The sequence below is a fragment of the Sprattus sprattus genome, assembly GCF_963457725.1.
Source record: "Sprattus sprattus genome assembly, chromosome: 7".
NCBI lineage: Eukaryota > Metazoa > Chordata > Actinopteri > Clupeiformes > Clupeidae > Sprattus > Sprattus sprattus.
The window spans coordinates 23,513,406-23,533,616 of record NC_137926.1 but is presented as its reverse complement, the minus strand read 5'-3'; the positions used below and the strand labels follow the sequence as shown (position 1 = coordinate 23,533,616).

Genomic DNA, 20,211 nt, shown 5'->3' with positions numbered 1-20,211 from the left:
ACTGCTGCACAGGAGAGAGTGGAGTGATGAAAGTGGGTGCACTAATGCTTGAGTCGTGCCGCCGCTAAAGACACTCCAGGACCATTAGTGAGTGTCCTCGTGGAATCGGCTGCCGGAGGGGTTTCCGCTAGTGCTGTGAGCTGGCCGGTGAGACTCTGGGATGAAGGCGAGGGCTGTTTCACGTGGTTTTAGTGGATGGGAGAGTGCACACGTTTCTCATTTTTGCTATGAGTTTCTCATAACAATCTGACTCCCTTTTGGCTGGTGTGCAGATGTTCTGGATTTTATTTTTGTTTGTTTTAAATTGAAATTGAAGTTCAAATCGAAAAATATGAGTAATTTTTTTTCACCAAACTTCCCCTATAGTCCATCTGGTGTCACTGACTGGACATCATAACAATGGTGCACACCTTGCAAAAAAACCTGACTAACAAAAAAATATTTTACAGTTGTGATGTTGATATTTCCCCTCCTTCTGTGTATTCCAGGCTCCTGCCCTAACCTGATCATGAGTAGGAACGAGCACCACGACCCCAGGCCCCACCCAGTGGCCCTAACCCCTCAGCTGCCCCCACGGGCCCACAGACCCCTCTGTCTGTCTGTCTCCTCCGACAGCAATGGCCGCTTCAAAGCCCTGGAGACCCAGGAGTGGAAGAACAACCTCAAAGCTCAGGTAGCTCTCACTGATGCTCAATCAATTTCAGCGGCTCTGTCGCAGTTCAGTGGCAGAACAAACACATTAAATGTTCTATATTAAGATGTTCCTTTGGTTCACTAAAATATTGGTGGGTGGATTCGATTTTGTTGATGTTTAATGGATTTATTAGGTGGCTTTAATAATGAAATATTGATATAAATAAATATAGTTCATATTTCAGTTAATATAGTTAGTATCTGAGTTTTGAATTCATATCTAATGCTTTATGTGCATTTCAGATCAGTTTATAAGGGTTTCAGCCTTCTAATTCCTTGTTATTGCGGTCATGTGTTGGCAGATGGAGCAGGCCCACAGTGCAGGGGCAGCCAGCAGCACAGGTTCTCTGGAGCGGGCATCTCTGTTCTGCGCCTCGGGTTCCACCACTACCTCCAGCTCGGGCCTCTCCAGCCCCGTGGACACCCTCACCAAGAGCAAGTCCTCCAGCCGCTTCTCGCTCTTCTCTCCGCCCTGGAACAGCAGCTCAGAGTCCGACTCCAACCCACCGTCACGCTCGGGCTCCAAGAAGCTGCGGAACTACAGCCGACGGGCGGGGGTCTCCATCAGCAAGGCACATGACACCCCCGAGGCCAGACAGGGTGGCCCTGAGCACTTCCAGTATTCTGAGCCAGTCATTTCCAAGGTGACAGACTACATCTACGTGGGCAACCTGAACGCAGCCTACAGCGGGCGCACGCTGTGCCGCAACAACATTGACAGCATCATCGATATGAGCAATCTGCCGGGAGAGGCCAGCCTCAGCCACATCCCATGCACCTGCTCGCGCGGCACCAAGCACAGCTGGTCCCGCCTCAAGGTGGACATCGGCGAGTTGCCTGAAGTGGTGCCGGAGAGCCCCACGCTGAAGGTGCGCTGCTTCGAGGACATCAACGAGTGCATCGACGCCTCCACTGAAAAACGCAAGCGCGTGCTGGTGCACTGCCGCGACGGCTTCTCCCTGGCGCCCACCTGTATCATCCAGTACCTGATGGTGCGGCAGAATATGCGGCTGATCGCGGCCTATGAGCTACTGAGGGCCAAGCACCCGCTCAACATAAGGGAGTGCCACCAGAACGTGCTGGTGAGCCTGGAGAGAGCCCTCAGGCCCGGGGGAAACATGGAACCCGAGTGCTTCAAACAAGCCATCTCTCGGAAGGTTGCCTGGACCTGACCACTCTACCCTCAGGCCTGGGTTAGCTAGATATATTTATTTTCATTTTTTTTTTACTAAAGATATTTCTCTCTATTAGGATGAAATGGTCTGTGAAAAGTTCTGAAAAGGCATCTTTTCTTTGCGATTTAGTTGGCTGCTTATTGTCGGTTGTCTATTGGTTATGAGTTAAACAGTTGCTAAATATTTTCCTCTCTCTCAGTGGTAGTGGTTTAGAGCTTGTGTGAAATTTTGCCGGGCGTCGTTCTCAAAACAGGATTCAGACCTGCGTTCTCTTTCAGGTTGGAAGAAAGTTCTCTGTACAGCTGCTAAATCTGACATGAAGTCCAAGTCTCTGTTGTCAATGTCTGGACTTTGTGTTTCATAAACTTGGGATGTGGTTGGGGGTGGTGGGTAAGGGGGAATAATGGGGGATCTCAGGAGACCAAGTGATGTCACCACGGTGGCTGCCATAAGATGCCAGCGTCCAGTTGACTGATAGCCCATGTGCAGGGCAGCCTGATGTCAACTTTAAAGAACTTCTTTCTGAACACACCGTGCAGTGTTCTGATCTCAGATCACAGGAGTTTCAGATACGCAGCATTCCTCAGCAACACGGACAGTCACAGCCACAGGGTTTTGGGACCGAATGGAAAGTACCGTGTGTGGTGAAGAGTTGTCCTCCATGAGGACATTTTGTCCTATAATCAAAACTCTTTCTCAGTACCTTGACTATTTGAAGATTTTTTTCCACCTTATTTTGTTAGCTTTTGCTTTGACCCTGTTGAAAATGTGATCTCACGCTTCAGCTGTTGTGGATGTGGTGAAACTGGAAGTGGCCAATTGGTATCTTTTTACTGAGTGCCAGTATTAGTTTTACTAAGTCTGATTGTGATGCAGTGTTCTACTGTTAGGCACGGTTATTCATTGCACTACTTATAAGGTACTTATGCACAGATGGTCTATGTTTTGTTACATTGGTAGGACAGATTTGGTCACTAGTCACACAGCAAAGATAGACCATAGGCTCCTCGTTTTGTTTTAGGTGCTGTAGATTAATATTACTGTAATAGCTGTACTGATTACCATTAGTGATTTGCGATATTGTTCTCCCCAGTCATCTTGTTACTCACTGGACACTTTATTAGTAATGGTATTGCTCTTGCTTGTCAACAGTAGTGTTCTATTTTGTTACTCAGTGACCGATGTAACAGGAATGGAGGCTCAAAGTTTGGTGCCTTTGCTTGCTTTATCTTGAGTAAGTGTTACCACACTGACACACTCTGGATGCAGTGGTCAAGCATTAACTATGAGGTTATTTGATGCAAGAATATTATCTTTAAGTGCTATTGATGTGCTGTGTGGCATATGTACATCTTGTGGCATATGGCAAAATACAGTTTGATATTAGTACATGCTCGTCATTGTAAATGTTTTGTTTTTCAGTGATCATGCTGTGAGCAGTGGCAGTATATTTTGTAAGTGGTGGTGACAAGTGTGTGTCAATCTATGCTAATAACCTACATTTCTCTGTAAACATGTGTGCCATTGAGAGCACCGCCGTGATCTCTTGTTCTGGGCATTACAGAAAGGTCTGACATTGAATCAGGTAAATTTGCCACCAAAATTCCACAGCTGTCACCTTGGGCTGCCAATATGCCTGATTTAGTTTTTTGATATTGTTTTCACCTCCTTCCTTGAAAGAGTGATGTGCTGTCTAACCTTTAGGTCTAACAACTTGATCTCTCAGGTGAACTTTATTGGCCTAGAAGTTTCTCAATGAATTTCGAACCAGAATATGTGATAATGTATTTTCTGTATCATGTTTTTAGTCATATGCATTTCTATGTAGATATTAAAGACCAAGTTTAAGCCAGTATGTCCCTGAGTAGATATTTCTACCCTTTTCCCTATTTCTATCCTTGACCTGATTTAAAAAAAATGTGTTTCCTTTTTTACTAATGATTATTGTGATGTATATATGGCTGTGCTGTTGTGGATTGCAACCAACTCAATTTTACAGGATTGTACATTGTAGTTGATATTTTTGATGCAGTAAAGCCATGTTTCATTTGTCAAATTAGAATTTGCAAGTGCTCATTTACTTTCTAACAATCTCTAGGTAGAGATGTCTGGTTTCATTCACCCGCCTCGACTTGCTCTGGAGAATACAGTGCCTTGCATAAGTATTTACCCCCTTGGATGTTTTTCCCTTTTATTGCTTTTATAAATCAATCTTGGTCAATATAAGTTCACTTTTTTGACAAAAAAATCACAAAAAAGCCCTCTTCATTGTCAAAGTCAAAACAGATTTCTACACAGTTATGCCAATTAAATAAAAATATGTACTGAAAAATAAGTGATTGTATAACTTTTCACCCCCTTTAAAGTGACTGACCTAATTCAACAGAGGTCCAGCCTCACAATAAGTGAAATGGGGATCAGTGTGCAGTGAATATGTCTCAAGTGATTGTAGTTTAACGACACCTGTGTCTGGATGGTCCATTCACTGGTCAGTATTCAGTAATCAGTATTCATGGCTACTGTTGCACCATGAAGACCAAAGATCACTCCAATCAACTCCAAGGTTATTGAAAAGTATAAGTCAGGGGAAGGATGAAAAAAAATGTCCAAGGCACTAAACATCCCCAGGAATTCTGTTAAATACATCATCAAGAAATGTAAGGAATATGACACATGTGTTAATCTGGCTAGAGCAGGCCGTCCCCACAAATTGAGTGACCGTGCAAGAAAGAGACTAGTGAGAGAGGCCACCAAGACACCAATGACTACTCTATCTGCACTATCTCAAAGCACATGGCAGTGACAAATCCAGATCTTGGCCGTGTCAGTTCAAATCAAATGCGGAATGTTTACATCTGCTACTGTTGATTATACAGTAAATACGTTGTGAAATGAAACAAAAACACCACAGTTAAAGTTGTATTAGTATTGATTGATTCACATCAATATGAATGGATTACATGACTAACAACTGGTGGAAAAGTAATATGAAAATATTAGTTCACTGAATTAGCGCGTTCTGTCCAAAACAGTTGCGTTCCAGTTTCAAAGTTTCAGTTTCGGTTTCAGTATTTCAACGTGAATGAGAGGGAGCACAAGAACTGAGCGTCTAGCAGCGATTATCATATCATAGACATATATGATGCATGTATATGTCTGTGGGCAGGATCTCAAGCACGTGCAAAAGTTGTTGTTGTCTAATTGGAATCTAGATTTGAGAGACACATGCGCGCCCAGTCCGTTTCCCAGCGGAATCGAATCGTGTATCCAGGGGTTTACATCGGAGTCCAGTCGGACTCAAGTCGGACACAAGAAATCTAGATTTGGGGAGACACATGTGTCCAATTTCCGATTTATATCGGACTGGAATCGGAAATTGGACACATGTGTCCACACTGAGTAGTGACGATGTGCGTCGAAAAGTTGTTGAGCTGCACAAATCAAGAAATGGACACAAGAAAATCTCTAAACAGTTGAAAATACCCATTTCCACTATCATGTAAATAATTAAGAAGTTTAAAGCGACAGGAGATGTTAAGAATCAGCCTGGAAGAGGACGTGTCTGTACATTGACCTCACGCACCGTGAGGGGGGATGGTTCTACTGGCAATATAATCTCCAAGGATCACAGCTGGAGAATTGTAGAGGTTAGTTGAGTCTGTTGTTTTGGAGGGTTGCCGGAAAAAAGCCTCTGCTGTCAATCAACAACAAACTAAAGCGCCTCCAGTTTTCCAAATGTAAGTCAGACTTTCAATGGGACTGAGTTATATTGTCAGATGAGACCCAAATAAAGCTTTTTGGCAACAAACATCAAAGGTTGGTTTGGCGTACACAGAAGATAGCCATATAGAAAAGCACCCCATACTCAATGTGAAGTATGGTGGGGGATCTTTGATGTTGTGGGGCTGTTTTTCTTCCAAAGGCCCTGGACATCTTGTTAGGATACATGGTATCATGGACTCCATCAAATACTAGCAGTATTAAATGAAAACCTAACAGCCCCCTCCAGTAAGCCTTAAAATGGGCCGTGGCTGGACCTTCCAGCAGGACAATGATCCTAGGCACACCTCAAAATCAACACAAAAATGGTTCACCGACCACAGAATAAAGGTTTTGCCATGGCCATAACAGTCCCCTGACCTGAACCCCATAGCAAATCTGTGGGATGAGCTGTAGCCAAGTCTACAAACATTGACCTCAGATTCTGAAGGATCTGTATACTGTATGAAGGAATGGTCTAAGATCCCGTGCCATGTGTTCACTAACCTCATCACGCATTATAGGAGAAGATTCAGAGCTATTATCTTGGTAAATGGAGGCTGCACAAAACATTACCTTAAGGGGTGCCAATAATTGTGGCACACATGTTTTGGGGAAAAATATTTATTTAATGTCAATGTTTTTTCTTTTCTTTTAATAATTGTACTTCAATGAAAAGGTAAGATTTTTGTGAATATTTCGAGTGAAAGACTGAGAGGATAAACAGCAAAGACGTATTTTTTTATAGCCTGTTTAGCTCATTTTCACTAGAGGTGCCAATATTTGTGGAGGGCACTGTAACTGTGTAGAAATCTATTTTCACTTTGACATTGAAGAGGGCTATTTTTTAATTTTTGTCGAAAAAGCTAACTTGTATTGACCAAGATTGATTTATAAAAGCAATATAAGGGGAAAAACATCCAAGGGGGTGAATACTTATGCAAGGCACTGTACATACAAATACCTGTTTGCAGGCCACAGTCAAACTCGGCTTGTTCCACTTCCGTATCCAGTGGATAAACTGACACACCATGTATTTGGGATCCTCTCTTTCATGCATCCATCACATGTGTAGTCTATCATATTCAGTGGAGCTCATGAATACTGAGTTTGTGGCCTCCCGTCATGTTAAATGTAGAGCTTTTAAGCACTCTCACAGTGCAAATGGCTGTAGCTGCGCTAAGCGTGAGATCCTCTGTTGGGCTCTGTCTGTCAACACCTTGATCTCTGCACATTTTTCCCCTTTTCCTTAACCCGGAAGCTAGCTGGTTTGAAGTGGCGCGGTCGAGCCTCCCCATCGCACTCTAGACGTGCAGTCAGTGGGTCCTGCTGAGCATGTGGTTTCCTCAAGGCTCTCTAAGGCGTAACCCAATCTTCCCTCCGTTCTGACGACTGACAAAGTACAAGCTGGCTAAAAGGGAAAGGGGGGGGGGGGGGGGCGAGTGTCTTTGCGGTGCCTACATCAGCTGGAAGTGAACATATGGACGCAGAATGGGAATGGTTGATTTTCTCTCTCTTTTACTGGAAGGGACTTTTTTTGTCTTTCTTTCTCTTTTCCCCTTTTCTGTTCTTCACACCTTTCCATTAGTCATCTCTCGTTTCTCCTGTGGACAGATCCTTTCCTCCTGCTATATAACGTCTGTCACTGTGCCAGCACGCAATCACACGGGCAGCTCACTCGAGACCGGTTCCGCGCCAGACCTGGGCCAGATCAGAGCCGATCCTCACTGCCCTAGGTCTCCACCTCCCCTAGAAACACTAATTAACCCTCTGTGTCCCCTCCTTGGCCTCCCCTCCTGTCTTGACATAGCACTCACCACAACTGAACCCAACCCCCTTTCTCCCATTCCAACCACCTGCCCCCCTCTTAGAGAAGGAACAAGACTTTGGGCCAGTCTTCCCCCCATTCATTCTGAGGCTTGGTCCCCTGGCTCCAGCTAAATAAGGGGACGTTGTCTGAAGTAGCAAGATAATGAGCATCACCCTCCTGAAGGAAGAGTTATTTATATTGTAGGAAGAAGGGAGGAGTTGAAGGTTTCATATAGAGTTTCAGGTGCTTGTTAGCCAATTGGTCTGTGAATGAGGTTGCTACCATAAAGAGAAAGATGGGATTTCCTTGCCCATTGGGATATGCAATATATACCATCTGATAATCAAGTCTGCCCATCGCTACTCGTACTTCAACCTTCTGTTCACCGTCCTCTCCTCCTCCTCCTCTTCACGCATAGGTGAGAGCTGTGTATTTGTGACCTTTGTGAAAGCCTTTGTTGGCTAGTAGGATTAACACCTTGACTGTTCAAAATTCTTTGGTCTTTATCGGCTTTGGGTACCATGCATGTCTGTGTAATGCGCTAAGATCTAAAGCTGATCAAAGCTGTCGTTGCTGGTTATATGGACATGAAATTATGCTTAGAACACGAGTGACATCCTGTTCATCTTGAGCTGGAGATATCAGATCCATTGAAGTATAACTTCTATTTTGATGTTGAAATGTGTCGTGTTTTAAACATGTTCAGGTTTTGTGGATGTAGATTTGTTACTTTTGCTATTTTGATGTAGATGTAGATGTATCATAACTAAAGCGTGTGTTATCGGCAAAAGTTTGCGTTGTCATGTTAACCCATTATTAAACTGAGCATATACGTAGATTTTGAATCCATTATAAATTTAGCATTTTGATTGTTTAACAGAATGGCCGATGTTTGACACTTTCCGATAACTGACATAGCTACACTAGGAGCCTTCTGAGTCTGTCTTGTTAGGATATGGTGACAAAATGATGAGAGTTCACAGTTTACTCTTAAATAAATCTTAGTGCCCGGTGTTTGAACAGGAGCCTGGTGACATGAAACATAATCTTTTTAGACCAGTTGAGTTCTGGAAAGTGACACACCTGTGTTTATCTAGCTGTCAACACAGCACTTGAGTATAGATATTATTCTGGCATGGGAAGTACTGGGGACCTCTTAATCTATATGAATCTGTATTGGTTGTTCGAAGCCATGAATGGAGGGCAACTACGCAAAGGAATTTGTCTTGGTTGGGAAAAGGAGATCATTATAGATTACACTGCATTATCACATCAGTGATATTGACTAACACTTTTTCCATGCCAGAGGGATTTGTGTGGTTACTGTTCTTTTAGACTAGTTCAAATGTGTTTTTATTTTTTTATTTATGAAGGAATGCCAAAGCATACATTTCTTTAGCAGCATGGTCTCATGTCTCAAACATTTCAGATATTTTTTTTGAAGGCTGCATAAGCCCCAACACTGGTGGTATCAGGTTTTTGTTGATAATCGTCCAGTGACAAGCTTACCATAACAGGGCCACCCCTAGCACAACAGCTGGACTAGATGGAGCCCTCCAAATATAGAAATCCATCCACTTAAGCCCAAATGGCTAATCTTGTGTTTGGATAATATTTCCTTCTGGACCTGAAATTAGGGTCATTCTGAAGGGCCACCTTGCAAAGTGTTTCCGTATTTGTACCAGCTTTGAAAGTGTGAGGTGGATTTAGTTCAGTCAGCACAATATTGTTTTTCACATTTCTTTTTGTTTTTGCTGTCATGTACAGCAATCTGTGGACTCCAGTAGGAACTAATCACCACAGTCTCCAAGTAAAGTGTACATGATATTTAGCTTTGCTGGTCTTCGCTAAATTGCAGTAATTCAAGTCAGGGACAAATCGATTCTTATAGAAGTGATGCTGACTTTCCATTTTTACAGGTTGTGACTAATATCCTGCCAAGATGTCGGAGTAAGTTTTCGCTTATACTCTTTTTGATTGAAGTCATTCTATTTGTTTGTACTTGATTTAGGGGTCATTTCTGTGGATTCGTTTATACTTTTCCCCTGTTTGGTAGTATTACTGTTAGTGTACCAGTATGATACACAATGATACTGGTGCCATATTCAATTCAGTGTTGACATTTATTATGCTAATTATTTTCCCTATAACACTTCAGCAAAAAGATGTCATCGAGTCGCAAATACGGTCTTAAGGTACTAACATACCTTTTCTGTTAGTATTATGAAGATAATGTAAATGCTGTATACACTCTTAATCCTACAATGATTCATATTGATGACTACAATGATTCTTTAGCCTTGACACTGATTGTGTCTCTGCGTCTGTGAGATATGTGCCCTTTGATCCCTTTGCCTTGTGTGACCCCCCCCCCCTAGAGCTTGATGCTCTCCATTGCCAAGGGGCTGCTGGAGACTGAGATCACAGACAAAATAGAGGAAAAGAGGGCGTACATGTCAGAACACTGCACTCCTCTCTCTCTTCCCAGTGGAACACAAGCCTTGCAGGTACCGATGTCTAACGGGATGTTGTATATTGGGATAAAAGTATATTGGGGATCAATACCCAATTGTATACAGAAGTGACAGGTATCGATGCCCAATGGTATATAAGAATGTCAGGTAGCATTGCCCACTGGTAAATAAACATGACTGGTATCAACTGGTATTTAAAAATGACAGCAATTGATGGCCAATGCTATACAATAATTTAGGGTATATATGCTCAGTGGTATCCAATAATTATAGTTTCTCAGAGGTATATAATAAGAACCGGGGCCAGTACCTTGTGGTGTAAAGCATTACATCTATCAATAGCCAGTTGTGTATGAGAATAATTGGCATCCGTGTCCAGTACAAACATACGAGCATTATAGACTAAATGTGTTCAAACAAAGTAACCAAACACCAGAATTAAGAAATATATGTTTTGTTTAGTGATTACCTAATCATTGTATATCACTGTAATCATGTAGGTATCTATAAGTAGTATAAGTCACCATACTTGTGGGCACCTGTTTTTCTGTTTACAGATATCTAAATGAAATATGCAGAAGAGCTAATACACCAACCACATAGGATAGGATTTAGCTCTTTTTTAATTATTTATTTCACCCAAATTGCGCTGTAGAGCCCAGTATAGTTGCCGTATTATGCTATGAATTGTTTAATGTTATGAACGTTTGTGTTATACTGTTTCTCTAGGAGCTTTGCAAAGAGATCCACCATAAAATTGAGCGCATTGATGAGGAAAGATATGACATGGAAGTTAAAGTTAACAAAGGTGTACGAGATGTAAGTTTCTATAATTGTCCACATAAAACATAATGTCAGACATTTAGTTAAACACTGTTTCTTTTTCGCTGTGATACATATTAAGGATGTGAACACCAATGTCATTTTGCTGTCTTTTGCATTCTCTCTCCAGGTTGAAGACCTTAAGATCAAGGTGCAGGATTTGAAGGGCAAGTTCAAAAAGCCAGTCTTGAGAAAAGTGCGCATGTCTGCTGATCAGATGCTTCAGGCTCTGCTGGGCTCAAAGCACAAGGTGAACTTGGACCTGAGAGCCAACCTGAAGCAGGTGAAGAAGGAGGTCAAGGAGGAGGTGAGTAGCCTGGTCTGCCTGTACTCTTTAATTTGCTGCAGGGGGATGTGTCGCTCTGATCAATTAAAATGTCCTTGCAGGAGAAGGAGTTGCGTGAGGTTGGTGACTGGCGTAAGAACATTGACGACAAGTCTGGCATGGATGGCAGGAAGAAGATGTTTGAGGGAGGCGAGGCATAAGTTTCTCCCTGCAACTAGATTGTTTTCAAAGAGATTTTCTATAAGGCCGTAGCTTTTATTTAAATGTTTTGAATAGCCCCGTTCTGCCATCTCTGAAAGAACACACAAGTTTTCCCTTTAGGATTAAACCTAAATCATTTCTTTAGGTGAATTTCCTGAAAGTCATACAGCACCATCAATGTCTTAATGATTGAGTCGGTTATTTGTCCTAGCCTCCTGGTATGGGTTTAATTTAAGTGATGACAGCCAGAATAGCAATAACTCTGGTTTTATTTGTAACACATTAGGAATGAATGGCATTTCATTTACATTTTAATGACTTGAATAAATAGTTTTGAAATAAAAATCCTTTCTCTATTTGTATGTCTACAGACCTATTAACATGCCGCGCTTGATCGTCTGGGTTGCTGTTAAAAAAACTAAGGTTGACAATAGGTGACAATTTTAAAATAATTAATTTGAACTCTCTATGATCTTTTCATGACACATCTGGCTGAAATGACATCACGTTAATTTAAATTTAGTTCACTGTACAGACATACAGCCACACAAAACTCACTCTCACACACCCACACACACACACACACACACACACACACGCTCGCACAGACACACACACACACACACACACACACACCACACACACACACACACACACACACACACGCGCGCGCACACACACACAGACACACGCACACACAGAAGGACAATGAGCAGGGACAAAAGCATTATAAAACTATTAAAATTGGGGGTACAGCATCAAAGAATGTGCTGCCAATACTAATTGTACTCAAAGGGTTTTGTTTTTACAAAAAAAGATACTCAAAGGTTTTTTATCTCAACCAGAAAGAACTGGTATGGTTAACATAAGTGGCATGATTGGCATACTTAAGACTGGGTCACAGTCCCTGACATTTGTTCAACCTCGCCCTGTAAATTTAGTCTGCAGCCTGACGTTTACCCCTCCGGAGTGAAAGGAGAGAGAGTTCAGATCTGCTCCTAGACTTCCTCCTGCTCTCTATCTCTCTCTCTCTTTGCTTAGGGAACTTTGACCTTTCCCTTGGCCTCACGTCTGAGAGTTGGGTAGACACTACACGAGTGTCATGAAAGTACAGGTGTTGGTGTGTTGAGATCTTTGAGAGAAGTTTACTGGAATATATGTGCCATTGTTTTTTCATGAACAGACAATCACCTGACATTAATATATAATAATAATAATAAATATTGCTCATTTCAAGTTTGCTCATCATCTGCTTACAGTTACTGAATCAAAATGTGAGGTTGGCATCTGAGAAAACGGCTTTTACATTGAACGTATGTGCTCTCTTTTAAATTGGTTCACCTCATAGTTCTTATTTTACAGATGCATATTCCTCTTTATATATGATGGCAACATGCTTGGGACGCTCACACAAATTAACTTGTTTTTTTTTCTGAGGTAAGGTTCTGTTTTTGTTTTTATTTGTCGGTGTTGAAGAAAAGACTTGTTGGGAAAGAATTATTGTGTGAATACCATAACTCCAATAAACTCTCGAAAATAGAAATCTTTTGCATTTAAGATGAGCAAGTGTTAGCTATTCGAGTCAGCCTTTCATCTTCCTGTAAATGTCTGATGACTTTTCATGCTCTTTGTCAAGTAGACAGTGGCAGCGGCTGCTGCTAAATAAAAAGATAGAACAAAGTAAGAATACAATCTTGAAGGACGTGGTTATTTATATAAAGGAGTGGGCAAGGAGAGACAGGACTGTATTTCATGACCTTGTCAGCCCATTGGTTTGGGGGGTAATCCATGACCATAAAGAGAAAGGCAGGATTTACAGAGTGATCAGAGAATGCAATATATACCTTCCTAACACTTCATCTGCTCGTCTGTGCTCACTCGTTTGTCTCATCTTCCCACAGAGCAGCCCTGTTTCTTCTCTGAGGTAAGAAGCGTTCCGCCAGGCACTGCCTTGCATGTCGTCCTTTTTCTTTCTCATATCGGGGATTCAGTGTAGGGTTGCTGATGTTTCAGTTAATTGTTGATTGTTATTATTATTGGCATTGGAAATAGGAATAGAGCCTGAGAATGGAGAGGGTGTGATAGTGGTGACAACTTTAATTTGGCATGCTTTTATTGCGAATGGCAAATGTCTTCTGACTCTTTTAAAACATTACATTGTATGTTTTGTCGTAGCTTTTGAACTGTTGCCAAGCTGTTTATTCCAACCAGGATGTCCTGACATTCCTGAATGTTACAATTTTATATAGATAAATAGTGTATCTCCTGGTATATATTTCAAACCTTATAATTTAATAATTTGTCAGCTCGGTCAGCTCGGACTCTTAATTTTAAATGTACAAAATAAAAAAATATAGTCTTTAATAAGAGCCTATCCTGTCAAAGATTTTGTTGTTTTACTGTGATGGTTTACTGCAGTGTCACCAAAGCTATATAACCCATTGGCAAGAGTTCTTTCCTAAAAACCATAGTGGATATTTTTTTCGATTTATGTGGGTGGACGGGGACCTCTTCCGACCAAGAGAAGAGAGTGATCTATGGACTGATGATGTGACACTCTGAAAGGCTACACCATGACTAGTAGTATGTCTGAAACGCATCCTCAAATGTTTGCCTTCCTGTCAGCGCTGAGCTTTTGACCAGAAGTGGAGTCTAATTTGCGGCAGTTTGTTGTGGTGACCATGATTCGATGGAAACTGCTCTGTGTCTTGGGAATCTTATAGGCCTTTGGGTTGACTGACGTGGGTTAATCACACAAGGCCTGGAGGGATTAGCCAGATCCATTGGGACTTTAATCTGAGCAGCTGACAGTGTGGCATACACAGCCTGTTCCAAATATATAGTGGCTCATTCCTTTTTGTTAGCACAATGGAGTAATCAGTCTACGTATTTCTTGAGATACAATCTTATGCGTTTCTTAAATTTTCCATATCTACATTTATTATATGTTACAAAAAACACTTTATTTCCAAACTTCCTGAAAACCTGGATTTTTCTAAAGTTTTTTTAAAGTGTATTGTCAGGGGTATGCTGTTGTCATCAAGGAAGAAATGTGACCGGCATAACTCTCTAATGCCATCTAAAAAAAGACTATGAGTGCAGACAGTAAGGGTCAAAAAAAGAAAAAAGAGCGGCAGGTTATTTCAGAGACGTTCGCCAATGTCTTGGTCATCTGAAGGATGTTCAAGAAGGCAGCACTGGCTCTTGGTTGATCCCATCACTAGTGTCGAGTTGCAACAACCTCTCTGAGATAGGCCTGCCACAAGAGTATCACTCAGAAAAGGGCTCAAAGCTTTCTCTATCTTGCCCTCTCCCTCCTCAACAGCCCCTAGTTTAGAGTTACAAGGCCAACTGTTTGCACAATACATATGCTAGCCACATGACAGACCTCTAAATGACACAGAAGGCTCCCTAAATAAGTAAGTGTAAGTGCAGGTGGTAATGCATGTGTTATATGAGAACATCTGAATTAACTTTGGGTTCAACAAAAGTTGGAGAGCAAAATATATATTTTAGGACCTTAAGGGATCATCAACGTTAGCATTTTACAAATCACTGTAAACCCTGATGTACTGACTTGATTGATCGCTATTTCTTAACAATATTTTCTTGCAAAGGCACCAGATTATAGAGCATTGCTGTATAAATATGTCACATCCACCGTTTAGTAGGCTGAGGCCGATTCTTACGAGCAGTCAAATCAAGCCATCTGCACCTGTGCTCATGCCGAATAGAAACAACATGAATGGTGTCTGAGAGCAAGTCCATTTGTCTTTGGAAATTAACCATCTGTGATTTTGTTGTTGTTGCAGGAAGTGAAGAACTAAATCTGCCAAAATGACTGAGTGAGTACAGTTTATGATTATTTTAAAGCTTTTGTGAGCAATGTTAACTAATTGCTAATCTTCTGCCACCAACATAGTACACCCCATCTCTTCAATGTGCTGTGCAAGCCTAAAATAAGTGGTGGCAGGTGTCCTCGAAATATTCCTCTCATTTACATTTTATTTAACAAAAAAACACATTTGTCTCCATTCATTTGCTATTGACCAGCCAGCTTGCTTACTGTAGGGAACTATAATTTGCTGGGAAAGTCTAGTAGTAAATTCATATAGAGAAGCATTAGCCCCTTATACATGCGTCATGTAAAGCTGTTACATCGCGTCTACCACGATAGAAACTCGCGAACGTGTTACAATTGCCTCATGTATAAGGGGTCTAGATGTGAACTGTTCGTTTTTCCGCCGATCGTCTGAAGCTTTCGAGAGAGGTGGTTTACCACGATCGTTCGGCTTAGAAAAGGGCGTGTCAAATCAGGCCGATGTGTCATGGGGGAGTCGGTGCGTGACTGGGGGGAGACGGTGACAGGAGGCTAGAAAGTTAGAGGCTAGAAAGTTCACTCCATCATCTATTTGAAATTCCGTATTCCACGAGTGGTAGACTACAATGACTGGCTGTTTTAAAATATAACTAATAGCCTAACGAAACAAAATAACCCAGGCAGTTTCATCTTCGAGACGTTAAGGCTTCTTCCAATACTGACAGCTGACTCATAGCTTGCAGGTTTGCGGGAGACGCGACATTTGAGGGATGTCACTTCATTTAAACCTTTTTTGCTTCCGTTAGTGTGTGTGTGTGTGTGTGTGTGTGTGTGTGTGTGTGTGTGTGTGTGTGATAGAGACACAGAGGACTCAGTAAAACATCGGAAAACACCGTGTCTCGTAAGCCTTAAGCTATTAATCACCCCCACAATGAAATATGCCATTACAGTCGCGACAAACTTCTTGGCATTGTGGTGCGCCCAAAACGCAAGCTATAAAGGTAGCCATCCTAATGTAACCAAAATATACCTCTGCTGATATGCCTAATCTTCGTTCTATTTAGAATTTGTCTTAGCACTATGCAGGAATAAAATAGCATCTACAGTGTCAGGATTCAGGCGAGAGCGCCTGGCTTCTATAACGCGCCCTGCTGCACTGAAGGAGCGCTCACTCGCAGCACCTGTTGCTGGAACGCATATAATTCGTTTTGCAAGGTGCTGTAGTCGTGGGAACGACTGGCCTGGTTTCTCCCAAAAGGAAAGTAGATTTTCCTCTGCTGATCCCGCGTCTATATGGATGTTTGTAGAGAGATTGCAGGGGAGTTAAATGCTCCGCAAGTAGATTACATGTTTTTAACTTCGGGTTAAGTCCCTTTCCTTTACGTCTGCTGCTGGCTAGTAACACAGACAGCCGGAAAGGTTAATAAACGGAATGAAATAGCTACACATTACACACGCTATGTTTTAATAAAAGCCACGTTACTCACATACTGGTTAACACTGTTTGTTACAGCACATAAATGTTTGTCGCTACATCCAAACTGCGTCACCGTTGTCCCTCCCTGTGCTCCAGCCGCACCATTTTACTTGCAATGTGAATCCTTTAATTTAAATATGCTTATTGGCATTTGTTGCACCTTAATCATTTTCTACAAACACGATATGCTATGTATGGTGTAGTAGACCGAGACTCTATTCACTACTGCACAAAAACTAGACACGTTTGAAAAACTAGACGTTTGCAATGAAGTAGGCCTAGGTTAAACAACTTTCGCCAATATCTCCGTAAGGGAGATGGGTTATGTGCTCAAATTTCCTGGGATCAAAGAAGACGTTAGTATTCATGTGCAAACTAAAAATCACGTCTCAGGATTGCTGCGCATGCAAGTTATTTCGGGTGTCTCAACTGTAACTAATACCACTGTCATATAATTATGAGTCAAGTAAAAGACGGAGCAAACACAGTTTTCTACCGTTGTTGAAACACATCCACGCGTAGACTCGTTTTCTTTCCATCCGAGAGTGGTTATTCAAAGAAAATATTAAGAACTATATGCTGATAGAAAGAAGGGAACTTTAAGCCACTACACTGCCTGTGCCCGATGCGGATCCACGTTGATGTTGTTAGTAAACAAACCAGGTGGGAGCACATCTCCGTGGTCTTTGCGCATGCCCGAGGCAATGTAAACGCTTCACATTTTGCACGTGTATACAGGTAACGACAAGAGCCGTTTCCCTTGAAAATCTTCACACCTACACGCGAATACGATACGATAAACTGATCTGATCTCAATGGCACATGTATAAGGCCCTAGTGTGTGTATTTGCCTGTAGGTGGTAATGTGTTCTTCCATCGGCTTTATTGTTAAAGTGTCAATACGGATGGGATTTTAGCATTAGTAGCGAAGATGTAGCACTAGGTTTTTATTTTGTATAGGCAGATTTATGTCATTATTTTTTGTGCACTATAAACAGCAATCTTTCGCTTGTCTCTGAAGACGTTGTGAGTGTTATGATTTTCTACTTCTTTTCAGAAAAAGGATGTCTATGAGCCGGAAACACAACCTAAAGGTAAGGTGACATTGCTTGTGCCCTAAATCTGGTAAAAAAAAAAAAAGATCAGGTTATGATGCAGGGTTTGACACGCAACATAGGCCATTATGTATTAACAATCCACCAATTATCTTCCAGGGCTTGATGCTCCAGGTTGCAAAAGACCTCATTGAGGCTGAAGACATTCTGAAAGTGAAGGAGAGGGAAGAGTACATGGAGAACAGCTGCCCTCCTCTCGTCCTCCCACACAGCAAAGATGAGTTGCAGGTACTAAAACTTGTAGTATTCAGAATGCATTCATGCTCTAGTTTTGTATTCTGTTGTTGGTCCCGTACACTGGAGGATGCATTGAGAGCTATGTAAAGTGCTTCAATGTACAAACAATATGTTTACAGAACAAAAGACATTTCCCCTCAAAGACCAGAGCAAGTTTTATTGCATTCTAAATATGCATAGATAATGTATGTATAATGTGCTTTGACATAAGAAATTGTAAATTAGTTTGTTTTCTCATTTTCTTTCTGTCCCCCCCCCCCCCCCCCCCCCTCAGGAGTTGTGCCGAGAGCTCTTCGACAAGATAGATGTGAAAGACGAGGAGAGATATGTATTAGAGCATACAGCAAACCGAGTTGTCCACGAGGTGTGCCCTGTCTGGAGATCACCCTTAAGTTATGGTACAGCAATAGTACCATTACTACGGCTTGCTTTGTGTACTTCCTTTTGCCCATCTCTCCCTCTGTTTATCTGCCTTTTGAACCTTAGGTTTGGGACTTAAACATCAAAATTGTGGACCTTAAAGGAAAGTTTAAGAAGCCACCTCTGAAGAAAGTGCGCATGTCTGCTGATGCCATGCTTCAGGCTCTGCTGGGCTCCAAGCACAAGGTGAACATGGACCTGAGAGCCAACCTGAAGCAAGTTAAGAAGGAGGTCAAGGAGGAGGTGAGTATTTCAAAGCCTTTGGACTTAACAGTCTTTGTCCCATAATGAAAGCCATATGCCTAATTCGGCAATAAAATAATAAACTCTCAAATCTTTTCAGAATGCTGAAGTTGGTGACTGGCGTAAGAACGTTGAGGATAAGGCTGGCATGGGTGGCAGAAAGAAGATGTTTGAGACTGATGCTTAATGTGTCTATCGGGCTGCTGGTGTGGCAGATCTCTACTCCGATATATGCCAACTTGCTTATCTCACACACTGTTTAACCTATATTTTTGGTTGGTAGTATGTTGGCCTAGGTAGGGGAGACTGGAATGGCTTTTTTAAATGTATTGTTTTACTTTTTGTCTTGTTGCAAAATATCGGCAGAAGTGACATCTTTCATTTTAACATGTGTGCAACATACAAATTTTGTCTTGATATTTATTTCACTAATTCAAGCACATGTGCCTTACCTTTTCTTTTATTTTCATTTAAAGACAAATGTAACATGCTATTTTGAAGGGGTAAAATAAAACTTAAGGCAACAGCCCTGCATTATTCAAGCCAACATGGTAGTGGATAAGGGTTTGTTTGTAAGTTGTTTACAGAATTTACACTTTACAGTGTTCATAACGTTTGTTTTCAAAAAGCCAGTGAGATAGTCGCTTACAAACTAAGTGTGTAAAATGTTCACATTTTGCAGTCAAAACCTTGCACATACCGTACAAATTTGCCCCACAAAATGGCTTTTAGTTCTAGGTTTTGAAAGAGATTGAGACACAAGCTGAGATTTTGAATGGAGCATGACGATGTCATCACATGTTGGCTGTGAGTTTCGTGGCATTATGTTAGACACAATCTGAGAAATTAAGCAACTTGCAACTGTCTCCTTGTAACAACTGTCCCCAGTCTCCCCTACTCTAGATGTGGGTCTAAAAGCTTTCACCCACAGTTTGTAATTTGCTTACTTTTGTCTGTCATTTTTTTCTAAAATAAAGTATTTGAGGGAAAGCTATTTTTGTGTGCTGTGCTGTATCAAACCCAATCGCCATTCTTCAACAGCATCTTGGTAAGTCCACTCTCAATCCTTAATAATTCCTCTAGATAGTACACCATACATTTAAATGCCAAATCACACCTTTTAATAAGCCGTTCTCTTCCAATTTTTTTTTAACAGACTATGATTTTGGAGCCCTCTTTGTCCATCTTTGGAAAATGCTCCATGTCAGTGCCCAACAGGTAATGGCCTTTCTGTACCCAACCTACTCACTATGCCTCAAGTCACTGAAACATACCTTCCTGTATACAGTAGATGAGTGCCTTAGTTATCGATGGACTTCTGCAGACTTGAATGTTCTCTCTTCCCCTGCCAACTCTAAACAAACCTAGTGAAGTTCACATTCGACTGCATATGAATCGTTTGTAATTGATATTGTCACAAGGAAGACCACTAGATAAATATGTAATAAAAACAAGTCTAACAATCTTGACGGGCGGGGTTATTTATAAGGAGAGAGCAGGGAGGGGTATACGTGGGTCGAGTTTCGGGAACTCGCCAATCCATTGGTCCGAGCGTGAGACCAATTCCATAAAGAGAAATGGAGAGTTTCGCTGAGCCATCATGCAAAGTCATAAAAACCCAAGCAGCGTCTCAGACGTCAGTGGCCATCTCGACTGAGTACCACTGCTTGCCAGATTCT

General features: G+C 41.7%; 2 protein-coding genes across 3 annotated transcripts; both read left to right on the top strand.

Annotated features, from left to right (window-relative positions):
* Positions 1-9,602: 9,602 nt before the first annotated feature.
* On the top strand, positions 9,603-11,219 carry LOC308368011 (troponin I, fast skeletal muscle-like; the record flags this gene model as incomplete). The annotated part of the gene is made up of 5 exons (XM_080842046.1): positions 9,603-9,632; positions 9,816-9,944; positions 10,641-10,730; positions 10,864-11,040; positions 11,121-11,219. The coding sequence occupies 5 exons, from the start codon at positions 9,603-9,605 to the stop codon at positions 11,217-11,219; spliced, it is 525 nt and encodes a 174-aa protein (XP_080698172.1).
* A 1,878-nt stretch (positions 11,220-13,097) lies between these two features.
* Positions 13,098-19,435, top strand: LOC308368010 (troponin I, fast skeletal muscle-like). Of its 2 annotated transcripts, XM_080842044.1 has the most exons (7): positions 13,098-13,144; positions 15,033-15,065; positions 17,575-17,611; positions 17,732-17,860; positions 18,144-18,233; positions 18,356-18,532; positions 18,633-19,435. In XM_080842044.1, the coding sequence occupies exons 2-7, from the start codon at positions 15,058-15,060 to the stop codon at positions 18,717-18,719; spliced, it is 528 nt and encodes a 175-aa protein (XP_080698170.1). In that variant the 5' UTR covers positions 13,098-13,144; positions 15,033-15,057; the 3' UTR covers positions 18,720-19,435. The 2 variants fall into 2 exon arrangements, with proteins under 2 accessions (XP_080698170.1, XP_080698171.1); XM_080842045.1 differs by lacking the exon at positions 13,098-13,144 and having other exon boundaries at positions 14,946-15,065.
* The last annotated feature ends 776 nt before the right edge of the window (positions 19,436-20,211 follow it).

Coding starts and splice junctions, on each gene's coding strand:
- LOC308368010 (XM_080842044.1), top strand. Junction 17,861..18,143: donor ACAGCAAAGATGAGTTGCAG/GTACTAAAACTT, acceptor CCCCCCCCTCAG/GAGTTGTGCCGAGAGCTCTT. Junction 18,234..18,355: donor CAAACCGAGTTGTCCACGAG/GTGTGCCCTGTC, acceptor TTTGAACCTTAG/GTTTGGGACTTAAACATCAA.